This window comes from Pongo pygmaeus, chromosome 18, assembly GCF_028885625.2.
Source record: "Pongo pygmaeus isolate AG05252 chromosome 18, NHGRI_mPonPyg2-v2.0_pri, whole genome shotgun sequence".
Classification (NCBI taxonomy): domain Eukaryota; kingdom Metazoa; phylum Chordata; class Mammalia; order Primates; family Hominidae; genus Pongo; species Pongo pygmaeus.
Genome location: NC_072391.2, coordinates 70,033,405 through 70,045,521, shown reverse-complemented (window position 1 = coordinate 70,045,521; position 12,117 = coordinate 70,033,405). Strand labels below are relative to the sequence as shown.

The following is a 12,117-nucleotide window of genomic DNA, read 5'->3' as shown; positions in this document are numbered from 1 at the left end:
GGCAGGCGCCTGTAATCCCAGCTACTCTGGAGGCTGAGGCAGGAGAATCTCTTAAACCCGGGAGGCAGAGGTTGCAGTGAGCCGAGACCATTGCACTCCAGCCTGGGCAACAAGAGCGAGACTCCGTCTCAAAAAAAATAGAAAAAATCATCTGGGCTTGGTGGCGAACGCCTGTAATCCCAGCTACTCAGGAGGCTAAGCCACAAGAATCACCTGAACCTGGGAGGCAGAGGTTGCAGTGAGCAAACTCCACTCCACGTCACTGCACTCCAGCCTGGGTAACAGAGCGAGGCTCTGTCTCAAAAACAACGACAACAAAAAAGATAGGACAGTAGATTTTATTAGACCCTGAAGGCATACTAGAGGCTTTTTCATTTCTGCATTCCCTGACAGTGCTCCATAGAGTAGGCCTTCAAAGGTAGATAGTAATCTTATTACCCTGGACTGGTCTCATAATGTAACAGATCACTAACACTGAATCTTAAAAATAAAGTTAAGTAATTTTAATCTTACGTGTTTTACACCTATTCTTATACTTTACAGCTTGCCCCAAATATATTAGTTCAAATCAGATGCAACTAGAAATACACATTCTAGTTACGGTCTTTTTGCTAATTGTCCTCTTGCTTTTTAGTAGTGAATTCTTATAGAATCTGTTCAGGACAAAGGATCGAAGCTAAGCCTCCTACCTAAGTGGAAAAGATCTAGATTATACTTTTATAAAAATAAAGCTTGGAAAATAATCAAGTGGAAATCTACTTTGCTAGGTTAAAAGTTGTGGTGTCTTGGCCAGGCACGGTGGCTCACACCTGTAATCCCAGCACTTTGGGAGGCCAAGGCAGGTGGATCACGAGGTCAAGAGTTCAAGACCAGCCTGGCCAAAATGGTGAAACCCTGTCTCTACAAAAAATACAAAAAAAATTAACCGGCCTGGTGGCAGACACCTGTAATCTCAGCTGCTCGGGAGGCTGAGGCAGAGAATTGCTTGAACCGGGGAGGCACAGGTTGCAGTGGGCTGAGATCACGCCACTGCACTCCAGCCTAGGTGGCAGAGTGAGACTCCATCTCATAAAAAAAAAAAAAAAAAAAGTTGTGGTGCCTCAGAAAAGTGTCTCCACTCCATCACCCTTAGCCCAAGGCAGTGGCTCGAGTCCCACACAATTTTCACTCAGTGGTAGATGAGAAGTATAACTGTAGCCAGAATCAAGCGACCCACTCTCCACCTACCCTCCAGAGAAATACCACCAAGCCCACCCACTATTCTCACCTAGCATGTATTCCCTGAAATAGGTCCTTATTAGATCCTTGCCCACGTCTGTTCCTGTGGTTGATAAAATGGAGACTTTGGCCTATCTGATCCCAACCTTGTGCCTAGGCCCAGATCCAGTACTGCTCCGGAGAGGCAGCTCCTCTCAAGGGAATGGAGCCATCACTGTAACAACACCACTCCCATGTCTTACGGCTTTATAACGTTCACGATGCTTTAGCAAACCTTCTCTTACTACCACTTGTCAATCAGACAGGCCAAGGTGTATTGTTCACACTTTACCGATAAGGAGACAAGGTTCAAGGTTAGGTGGTTTATGAAAGAGTTAATGCTCACTGTGTGCCAGGTATGTACAGTACTGTGATAAAGAAGCCCTTTGATAAAAGATATTAGTATTAACATTTAATGAGAAAAACAGCCTTAGAGATGTTAAGTAACTGCCTGAAGTCACAAAACTTTTAAGGAGCAGAGACAAAACTCAGCCCCACTGAATCACACACTGGAAGGTGTTCTGAGTGACTAACATACTCTTGTGGCCTTTGGTGTACCAGGGAATTTATATCACATGACATTGATTCATTTCTGCCATGCTGGCCTAGGGAGGTGTGTGTCTCGTGGAACTGAGGCACAAAAGCATGTTGAAGGTGCTCAATAAATGGTTGTTGAACCAAGTGTTTAAAATGTTCCTTCTGGCCAGGTGTGGTGGCTCACGCCTGTAATCCCAGCACTGTGGGAGGCCGAGGCGGGTGGATCACCTGAGGTCAGGAGTTCGAGACCAGCCTGGCCAACATGGTGAAACCCCGTCTCTACTAAAAATACAAAAATTAGCCAGGCATGGTGGCGCATGCCTATAATCCCACCTACTTGGGAGGCTGAGGCAGGAGAATCGCTTGAACCTGCGAGGCAGAGGTTGCAGTGAGCTGGGATCGTGCCATTGCTCTCCAGCCTGGACAACAGAGCTAGATTCCATCTCAAAAAAATAAATAAATGGCTGGGCGCGGTGGCTCGTGCCTGTTATCTCAGCACTTTGGGAGGCTGAGGCGGCGGATTGCCTGAGCTCAGGAGTTCAAGACCCGCCTGGGTAACAGTGAAACCCTGTCTGTACTAAAAATACAAAAAATTAGCTGGGTGTGGCAGTGCTAGTCCCAGCTACTTGGGAGGCTGAGGCAGGAGAATAGCTTGAAGCCAGGAGGCAGAGGTTGCACTGAGCCAAGATCACGCCACTGCACTTCCAGCCTGGGTGACAGAGCAAGATATCATCTTAAATAAATAAATAAATAAATAAATAAATAAATGTTCCTTCTGGTAGACGAAGAGGAAACAAGATAACTTTATCTCGACCTTTATTTAAAATGAGAGGTAGCAGGCAGTGTGCAGTGGTTCATGCCTATAATCCCAGCACCTTGAGAAGCCAAGGCAGGCAGATCCCTTGAGCCCAGGGATTCGAGACCAGCCTGGGCAACATGGCAAAACCATGTCTCTACAAAAAATACAAAAATTAGCTGGGTGTGATGGTGCTTGCCTGTAGCCCTGGCTACTCAGGAGGCTAAGGTGGGAGGATCACACTAGCATGGGAGGTAGAAGTTGCAATGAGCCAAGATCACACCACTGCACTCCAACCTGGGCAACAGAGCAAGACCCTGTCTCAATCAATCAATCAATCAGTTGAGAGGTAGCTAATATTGCTTGAAAGTCCAGAGATTATGGGAGACACCCACGGGAGTGGGGGTAGGCGAGCAACAATTTAGAGGCTTAACTGGAGCTCATGAGCCAAGACTCTGAAGTTCCTTCTCACACCAAAGCTGTCATGAAAAACGTGATGACTGGCTTTTCCATGGTGTCGTCAGCTGTCATTTAGACAGAGCTGTGGATTGTCTACAGTTGAGTTTCTGCTAGTCAGCTAAACTGCATGTCAATAAGGACGGTGTTTCTTGATTTTTTCCTTTTTCCTGGCGTTGTGATTTCTGTTAAGCATATAAACCAAGGCAAAATATAGTGTTTCGTAAAGTAAAAATCTATATTGCCATTTCAGCTTAAAAGCTGATCAAAAATATTTATTCTTGCCTTAACTCATAGCTTTGCAGTGTCATGGAATGTGGTTTCATGTGTTTGTTCTCACTTATCTTCCCCAGGAAAGTCCTGCAGGTGCTTTTGGTTAAGAACCCAATTCTACAAACAAGTTAGGAGAGAAAATTATAGCTTCATGCTAAAATACTTATGAAATAACAAGCACTCCATTTTAAAACAAAGCCATGAAAAAGAGATTCCACTTTATTTTATTTATTATTGTTATTGTTATTTTTACAAACAATAGATTTGCTGCAACATGCTCTGGCTCATATTATTGAATTAAAAAATTTAACACATTTCAAAAATATCAAAAATACACTATAATGAGTCTTAAGACTACAATACGACAATGATTGCACAAAACCGTAAGATATGAGCCCACTGTCTGGATGACATCCATTGGCAACAGTGAGAGAAAACCCTATAGCATCTGGGAGAAGTGCATGAAATTTAGAATACAAGGAACTTATGTGTGACTGACTGATCATGATCACCAAATGAGGGAAACAGAGCAGGATTGACTGTAGCTGCTTTTTCTCAATCTAGGAAGTGCTTACCCAACTATGGGGCAAAAGTCACTAACTGGAGAGAAAGATTAACTTGCCTTCATGATTGGGAGTCTGAAAGCCTCCACCCAGAAGGAAGGAAAAAGTGACACTAGACAGTTCTATAGTGATGCTGAAGACATCACTGAATGGCTTGGAGACTAATTATTTAATAATTGGTACATTTATCGATAACAGCCAGCTGCTCCCTTATGGAGGTCTCTTCATTAATAATTATTGGATAGATAGAGAAGGTGAGCCTGTGGCTTCCAAGTACCGGCTTTTGCTGAAGGTCTGCATGGGAAGAAGAGCATCATTTGATATTCAGTAGATCTGCCACACCCAACTGGCTCCATCTCCTGGAAAATAGCACTCACTATAAGCAACTGTAATAGCACCGAGCAATGACCACGCTGCTCCTGCTGGCTCTTCCGTATACCAGTAAATGAACTCACCAATGTATTGCACACATACACTTCACAGTAGTACAATAAAGCCCTATATCAGGAGTGGTAATTCAATGACTTGACTCTATAGTGCACTGCAGCTTTATGTCATACCAACATTCAAATATTCAAATATCCTTCCAATCCATTTAGACAAAAATATACCATGGCTGCCAAGACACATGTATTTTTCTTTCTTCCATGGACTCCTAAACTGCTCCCATAATCAGCAGTGTTCTTCTCTCAGAAATTATCTTAAGCTTCTCTACTCAATGGGAGGTACACACAGAGACCTGAGAATATGCAGAGGGCAGAATCTCTGTGCTAGAGATCAACTGTACTCCGCCCACCCGGGGAACACATCCTCTGGGTAAAGTACTCGGAAGTAGATTACATTCACCTGGAGACAGATACGGGCTTTCACTGACAGCCTGTTTAGAAAACACAATGTCTGTAAATTACCTCATAGGTCAAAGAGTTTTGTATTATATTTTTCATAATGGGCTATGGCCTTTTTACCCTGTTTTAATACAGAGCAACTGCAGAAGGACATGAATTAAAGCAGACTGCAAAAAAGAATAATCAGTTTTGGTATCGCCTATATGATTTTCAATACAACCTAATGGTTCCTGAAAAAAAAATTCTACCACACAGAAGAACATTTGGAATTACAGCGTTCTGCTGACTAAAAAGTAAATACATTTACTTTTGGTAAGGTCATTTCAGAACTGGGTTTTGAGGTGGTTCCAATAAGTAGGGTGGGAAACGAATAGCAGATAAGAAAGGGGTTCACCATAATGAATAATTTTTATAAGACTATATACTATTAAAGTGGTGTATTCCCAAAACTTTAATTTTTAGACATCACTATTCTACAACCCGAAGGTTCTGCCGTCTAAGTAAGATGTTTTACATCACTCATCACTATCATCCTGTGTTATTTCATTTTCATTTTTTCTTCATTAAAAAAAAATTTCCCATATAAAAATAAGGTGGCAAAACACTCTCGTTCCCATCTTTCTAACAGCACCTGAACTCTGTGTGAGACACTATGTTCCCTACTTCAAATCAAAGACCTGAGTTCTAAAATTCTCAATAGCTGACCAGTAGTTTGACAATCTGGGGACTCAAGTTCAGATTCTCGAGGGGTTGAACATTAGACATCCATTAGAGTGTACCAAATCCCCCAAGAGTGTATCCCAATGACACATGCATATGGGCATGGGGCCTCTGAGAAGATGAAGACACATAATTATTATGGACAGGTCATGATTTTTGACTATTGCTTTGAACAAAAATCTTCCCAAAAATACACACGAAAATATATTTCTATTTAACCCTCTCTTTAACATATTGTTTCTGATGAAACAAATTAAAAATGGCTCTACTTTATTTTTAATTGTAAAAGTGTTCCAAAAATTCAAAGCACATTCCCCATTCGGTAAAATCAAGCAATGCCAACATTTTGTGGGAATAAATAGGAATTAATTTTCCTAAGCAAATCTTCCAATGGAAAAAGTGACAGAAACATGAAGAAACTGCATTTTGCTAGGGTTATGTGGAATGTGCAAAAAGTATAGGTTTTCTGTAAGCTTTGGAATTTCTCAATGAAGTGTCTTTCTTATGTTAGTATTGAGCCCAGTATTCTGAAACCACATAAAGTGAATATGCAGTTTTCAGAAGAGTACACTGTTAAACATTCAAGAGGCGAGCCCTCAACTCACTTCCAACATTCTAGAGAACGATCCCTCTCCTCCAGCATAGGAGAAGGAGCAAGTCTAACCTGAGTGCTCCATCCATCTCTTCCCATTGGCCTTAGTCCGTTTCAGAGTCATCTGCCATAACTTACGGTCACGTGGATGCAAGCAGTGTCAGCCTTGGCCCCCCCTCCGCCCTTAGGAAGCTGTCTGCCAATTCCTCCACATGCTAGGGAAAGAGGCCAATCCCTAAATTTCCCTGGGAAATACCTAGCAGGTATCATATTTGTCAAGGGGTAATTCTCTTTTTCTGATCTAGGGAGAAGTAGTCTAGGTCCTCACGCCTTCCCCATTTTCATCCCCAGAAGAAGATCCTATTACCCCAAGTTTCTCAGGAGCTTTCACAGTCTGACATCCAACAGTTAAATCAACTTCACAGGGCCCTCCCTATACCCTCGAATAAGTCTCCAACACCCAATTCTCTCTCTGCCTATGGATGAAGGTGCCGGGCTGCCTCTAAGAAGATTGGCTCGAGTGCAGATTCAAAAATAAAAAGTTCACAGTCAATGAAAAGTGCTCTCATTACATTACATACATAAATTATCTGTTTGATTGGTTCTACATTTCCAACAGACATCATTTTGATAGGCTGTATTCTCGTAGAGAAGAATGAAAAGCCATGTGACTAGTCACATCACACCCCATTAGTCTGAGATAAGGTGATTTCTCTGTCACAGAGATCCATCAGCAGCAACTAGTAAAGAGAATCAATCTTCACTTTTTTCCTCCACAGAAATAGTCCCTTTCCTGCCCAGGCAGGCAAATTCTCAAAATGATCCTAGGAGAGAAAGGGTTAATGGCAGGTGGTAGGACTGATACAGAACAGCTGCTTTCTTCCCAGTACCCCTGGGAATTCCAATGCAGGTTAAATGTGAAACTTAACACTGATGGTGGCTACCAGTTTATCCAGAGCCAGCCCCTGATGGCGCTCACACTTTTTGGCTCCGAGTTCAACCCCACACAGCTATGATTTAGAAATGTAGACACAGGGCTGGGCGTGGTGGCTCATGCCTGTAATCCCAGCACTTTGGGAGGCAGAGAAGGAGGGATCACCTGAGGTCAGGAGTTCAACATCAGCCTGGCCAACATAGTGAAACCCCGTCTCTTAAAAAGAAAATAAAACTTAGCCGGGCATAATGGCAGGTGCCTGTAATCCCAGCTACTCGGGAGGCTGAGACAGGAGAATGGCTTGAACCCAGGGGCAGAGGTTGCAGTGACCCGAGACTGCACCACTGCACTCCAGCCTGAGCAACTGAGCGAGACTCCGTCTCAAAAAAAAAAACTGAACAAACAAAAAGAAATGCAGAGGCAGAATGCCTCTGGCAGGTCCCTACCCCAACCCTGCACAGCCTCCTCCCACACTGTGCCCAGTGGGGCAGTCATAGTGCTGTGTCAAACTCCTCCAGGGGCTCGGTCCGATCCTCTTCGTGGGGCTCAGGCTCGAGCCGGCTGTCCTGGTGCTGTTTCATTTGTTCCTTCACTTCTTCTTCCAGGTCACGAGGCACAACAAACTGGTCCTCTGGTTCCATCTGAGTGGGGGCAGCAAAATAGCCAGTTTTCCTCTTGGGCACTTCTGTGGCCACTTCAATGAGGTTCAGGCTGTCCTCTAGGGGCACAATAGAGCCATTGGAGAGTTTCTTCCCATAGAGGCAGGAGGTGGAGGGAGACTTCTGTAACTCCATCCTGTCCTTGCTCATTGGCAGGAGTATGCCACTATTCACACTGTTCTGTCTTCGGATCCCAAAACACGACCCTCTAGCATGTTCCTCAGAACACGGGGTAGGAGAACTCTCTATGAGAGGGGGTGAGTTCTCCAGATCCCTCCCCCTGCAGCAGTGGATGTCTACTTCCACCTCTACCTTGCTGCCATTGGTTATGACCCCCTCAACGGGCTGGTCATCATCACTGTCCAGGCCGTTGTCAGACTGGTTACTGGAGAAAGTAGCACAAGAAGGCTGGCGCTGAAACAGCCCAGAGGTGGGTGTTGGGTGGAGGCTGCAGCGCCGCTCTGGCCTCGGAAGCAAGGCAGCGTCCAGGCCCCCAGTAGTATGCTCATCAGAAGCAGTGGACCCCACTTCACTGCTCACCTCTGAGGTGGACATCTCACTACTGAACTCAGAGGCAATCCCACTGCTAGAGGATGGAGTGGCTGGCTTAGGGGCATCCTTGATAGTGGTGGTTGAAGCAAATCCCACAGGACCTGGGAGGGTGAGCCCATTCATTTCACAAGTGCAGCCTTCCTCACCAATATTCAAATAAACCACCATCGCCCCTACATTGTCCTGACAGCCATAGCTCTGCGCTAATGTGCACAGCTTCTTAGCAGCTGCTAATGGGTCTTGTACATGACGTACAGCATTGACAGCTTCCGTGTAGGACAAGTGTTCCCACAATGCTTTGTTTCCCAGAATCAGCAACTCATCTTGAATGGTCAGTGGAGTGGAAGATATGTGGGGCTTGGGGAGGATCCAAGGGTAGAGGTATGTACAGCCCAGCATCCGGGTACAGCAGGTTACCCCATTCACTTTGTTGTCCTAGAGAAGAGCAGGACACAAATTCTGAGAAACAAGCAGCAATGATAGCCAACCTATCTTTCCAGATCACGGTGCTTAGGGAACTACAATAAAACAATTTATATATGATTTTTCCTATGGATTAGTATAATTTTAAATGGATGCACAGAAATAAATGTAGAGAAGTCCTAAAAGACAAAATATTATATGGTTACTATAGTGCCAAGTAAAAATAAGTGACTAAAAGGCACCACCATCCCAAAAGATGTTTGCTTTAACATGAAGAACAGGCCTCAGTATATCTATAAATAGAGAAATGATAGAAAAACAATAAGCAGAACTATCATTAATTCTCTATCACTAGTACTCTCAGAGAGGATGAAACAGAAAGGTCACTAAAAGTGATTTCTCACTTAAAGGGATGTCAACTGGGACTACAAAGATACCAATGGCAAAGACAATCTTGGTAGTTAAGGCATCAAATAATCTCTAAGGTTATTCAGCCTAAAAAAGGGGAGTCTGAGATGTGCAGCATAATTTACCTATGCTCTGGGGACTGTATCAAGAATAAATAGCTGATCAAATCAAAATCCCTGTAAGTCAAAACTTAGAGGAAACAGAGCAACCCTGCTTGCAGGTTGGGAATGCTCACAAGCCAGACACTTTGTTGTATTGATTTCAAGAAAAGAAAAAAATACAAAACAAAACTCTAAAGTCATCAATAAATTAATATCACAGTTGCAATCACCCACTAGGAAGAAGACCTGAGCTTATTTGCCAGAATTTGTCATAAACTCTAAACTGTACTTTCTTCATCTGTAAAATGAAAATGGGAGTTTAACAACTACCCACTGAATTAGGAACTCTGGGGCCAGGGCCCACCAATTCATGGGAGTTACTGTTAAGATTAAGAAAAATAATAAAGGTATGGTGTTTGGCAAATAATGGACAAACAATAAATGTTTGTGGTTAAAATAACATTTATAAAAATACTTCCTACTTGTCTACAATCCCCTAAGAAAAATCTAAACATTGGCCAGGCACGGTGGCTCACGCCTGTAATCCCAGCACTTTGGGAGGCCGAGGTGGGCGGATCACCTGAGATGGGAGTTGGATACCAGCCTGACCAACATGGAAAAAAACACAAAATTAGCCAGGCGTAGTGGTGCATGCCTATAGTCCCAGCTACTCGGGAGGCTGAGGCAGGAGAATCACTTGAACCCGGGAGGTGGAGATTATGGTGAGCCAAGATCACTCCATTGCACTCCAGCCTAGGCAATAAGAACGAAACTCAGCCTCAAAAAAAAGAAAAGAAAAATCTAATCATTATCCAAACTGTATAAAAAACTAGTCAAACAAAAGTTATCTGAAGCCAGGCGCAGTGGCATGTGCCTATAAGTCCCAGCTACTCAGGAGGCTAAAGCAGGAGGATCACTTAATCCAGGAGTTCAAGTACAAACTGGATAACACAGCAAGACCTTGTCTCTAAAAAAAAAATTTAAAAAAAAACTAAAAATTTAAAACATTATCTTTTATCTTTCATTTGTTTTGACTGAAAGAGCTTCCCAAAACTAATGTCTCATACTTCCAGAATCCTAATAGTATCAATCACATAAAAATGATGGTTTTTGATTTTGTTTCCTTAGATGAACTCTAATATAGAATTCTGACAAAACAGCCCAGAAATGGACCCACACAAATACAGTCAACTAATCTCTGAAAAAAGAGCAAAGGCCATACAAAGGATAGTCTTTTCAACAAATGGTCCTGGAACAAGAGGACACCTATATGCAAAACATGAATATAGATACAGAGCTTACACTTTTCACAAAAATTAACTCAAAACAGACCATGGACCAAAATGTCAAACACAAAACTAAACTTCTAGAAGATAACACAGAAGAAAATCTAGGTGACCTTGGGTTTGGCGATGAGTTTTAGATACAATACCAAAAGCACCATCCATGAGACAAAAACTGACAGGTGGGCCTTCATTAAAACTAAAAGCTCTGCAAAAAAAACACTGTTAAAAGAATGGAAAGACAAGCCCCAGACTGGGAGAAAATATTTGCAAAACAGGTATCTGATAAAGAACTTGTTTCCAAAATATACAAAGACTCTTAAAACTCAACAATACAGAAACAAACAATCCAATTTACAGTTCTCAAAAGATCTGAACGGGAATTCCGCTTTGTGATAAACAATGTTCACAAGTAATTGCTAAAGTTCTTCTGAAAGCAAAAATGTTAATTTCTAAAAAAGAAGAAAAGCTATAAAACAGTAGAAATACTGATGTTTCATTATCGAAACAGAACACCAGAGCATACTACACCACATAGAGTATAAACACAAAACATTTTGAAACTTTGCATTTCAGAATGGGGATGTCAAACTAGAGAACTCTTTCTTCTATTTGGAATAACAAACCAGATGAGCTGGAAATTAGCTAAGGCGGATATTTAACATCCATTTTACAAGCTAGCTATCAATATACAGGATCACAAATTAGGATTTTGTATTTCTAATTCGCTTTGCTTTTTCTTTGTGCTAGTCACTAACTGATCAGATTTTCCTCCAGTACTGTTGCTGAAACCATCTGAATTGAACTTTTATCTAGATTGGATACAATTTACAGGGCATGACAGGAAGAAAATGGGCCTTCGTCACCTCTACACAAAGCAGCCTCCACTGATCTGGGGAGCAGAAGTGACTGGCGGGGAGCAGAACACACCTCTGTGATGATGGCTTTTTGGTCCTTCACCCTTTGCGCCTCCTCTGGGTCCTGCTCCAGGCTGAAGACTTTAGAGAGGGGCACTGGCTTCCCACCTCGGCACAGGACTGCTTGGCACGTGCCAACATTGGCTACAGTCAAGCTAAAGCTACTTGCTGGATCGGCAGTGTCAGGGCGGATGTAGCACAGGAGAGCGGAGGAGCCCAACTTCTGGCCAGCCATTCCTAATTTCCTGTTCAGAAAGAAAAGAAAAAGAAGACGTGGTGGCTAGTTTTAGAAGAAAGTGGTGGTCCTGCATGTACATCTCTCCTTCTTTTTTTTGCCATGTGATCCTGAACCAGCCTTACCCTTATCCACCTAAATGCAGACTTGCTGTGGCTGATGGTGGTGGAGACAGTTCTGCCTTCCACTCTCAGCTGAGGAAAAGGTTTTACAAAAGGGAGATAATCTCCCTTTTGCATCTTTCTCCATAGCTTTTGTGTCTGATCAAAGACTTCCTAATTCAGGGGCTCTCAAACTTTAACACATCAGAATCCCCTGAGGGCTTGTCAGAACAGGGACTGCTGGGCCCTAGCCCCAGAGTTGCTGAATCAGTGGGTAAGAGGCTGGCCCAATAAACTATATTTCAAGAAATTTCTGGTGATGCTGAGGCTTCTGGTCCTAGAACAACACTTTGAGAACCACTCACTCAGGTTCTAAGTTCCTCGAGGGAAGGACCATGATTCTTGCATTTCCCCCATATGCAGGGCATCCACGCGTCTGTACTTGGAAACAATGTTAACGAGGAA

The 12,117-nt window shown here is 43.0% G+C and overlaps 1 protein-coding gene across 4 annotated transcripts in view; it reads right to left on the bottom strand.

The window, feature by feature from the left end:
* Positions 1 to 3,504: 3,504 nt before the first annotated feature.
* PHLPP2 (PH domain and leucine rich repeat protein phosphatase 2) overlaps positions 3,505 to 12,117 on the bottom strand; it is a 78,038-nt gene continuing 69,425 nt past the window's right edge. For all 4 annotated transcript variants that reach the window (XM_054453256.2, XM_054453259.2, XM_054453257.2 and 1 more), the window contains 2 exons: positions 11,330 to 11,561; positions 3,505 to 8,619 (listed from right to left, as the gene is read on the bottom strand). In XM_054453256.2, coding sequence (XP_054309231.1) covers positions 7,465 to 8,619; positions 11,330 to 11,561 — 1,387 coding nt within the window. In that variant the 3' untranslated portion in view covers positions 3,505 to 7,464. The remainder of the gene's footprint in view (positions 8,620 to 11,329; positions 11,562 to 12,117) is intronic.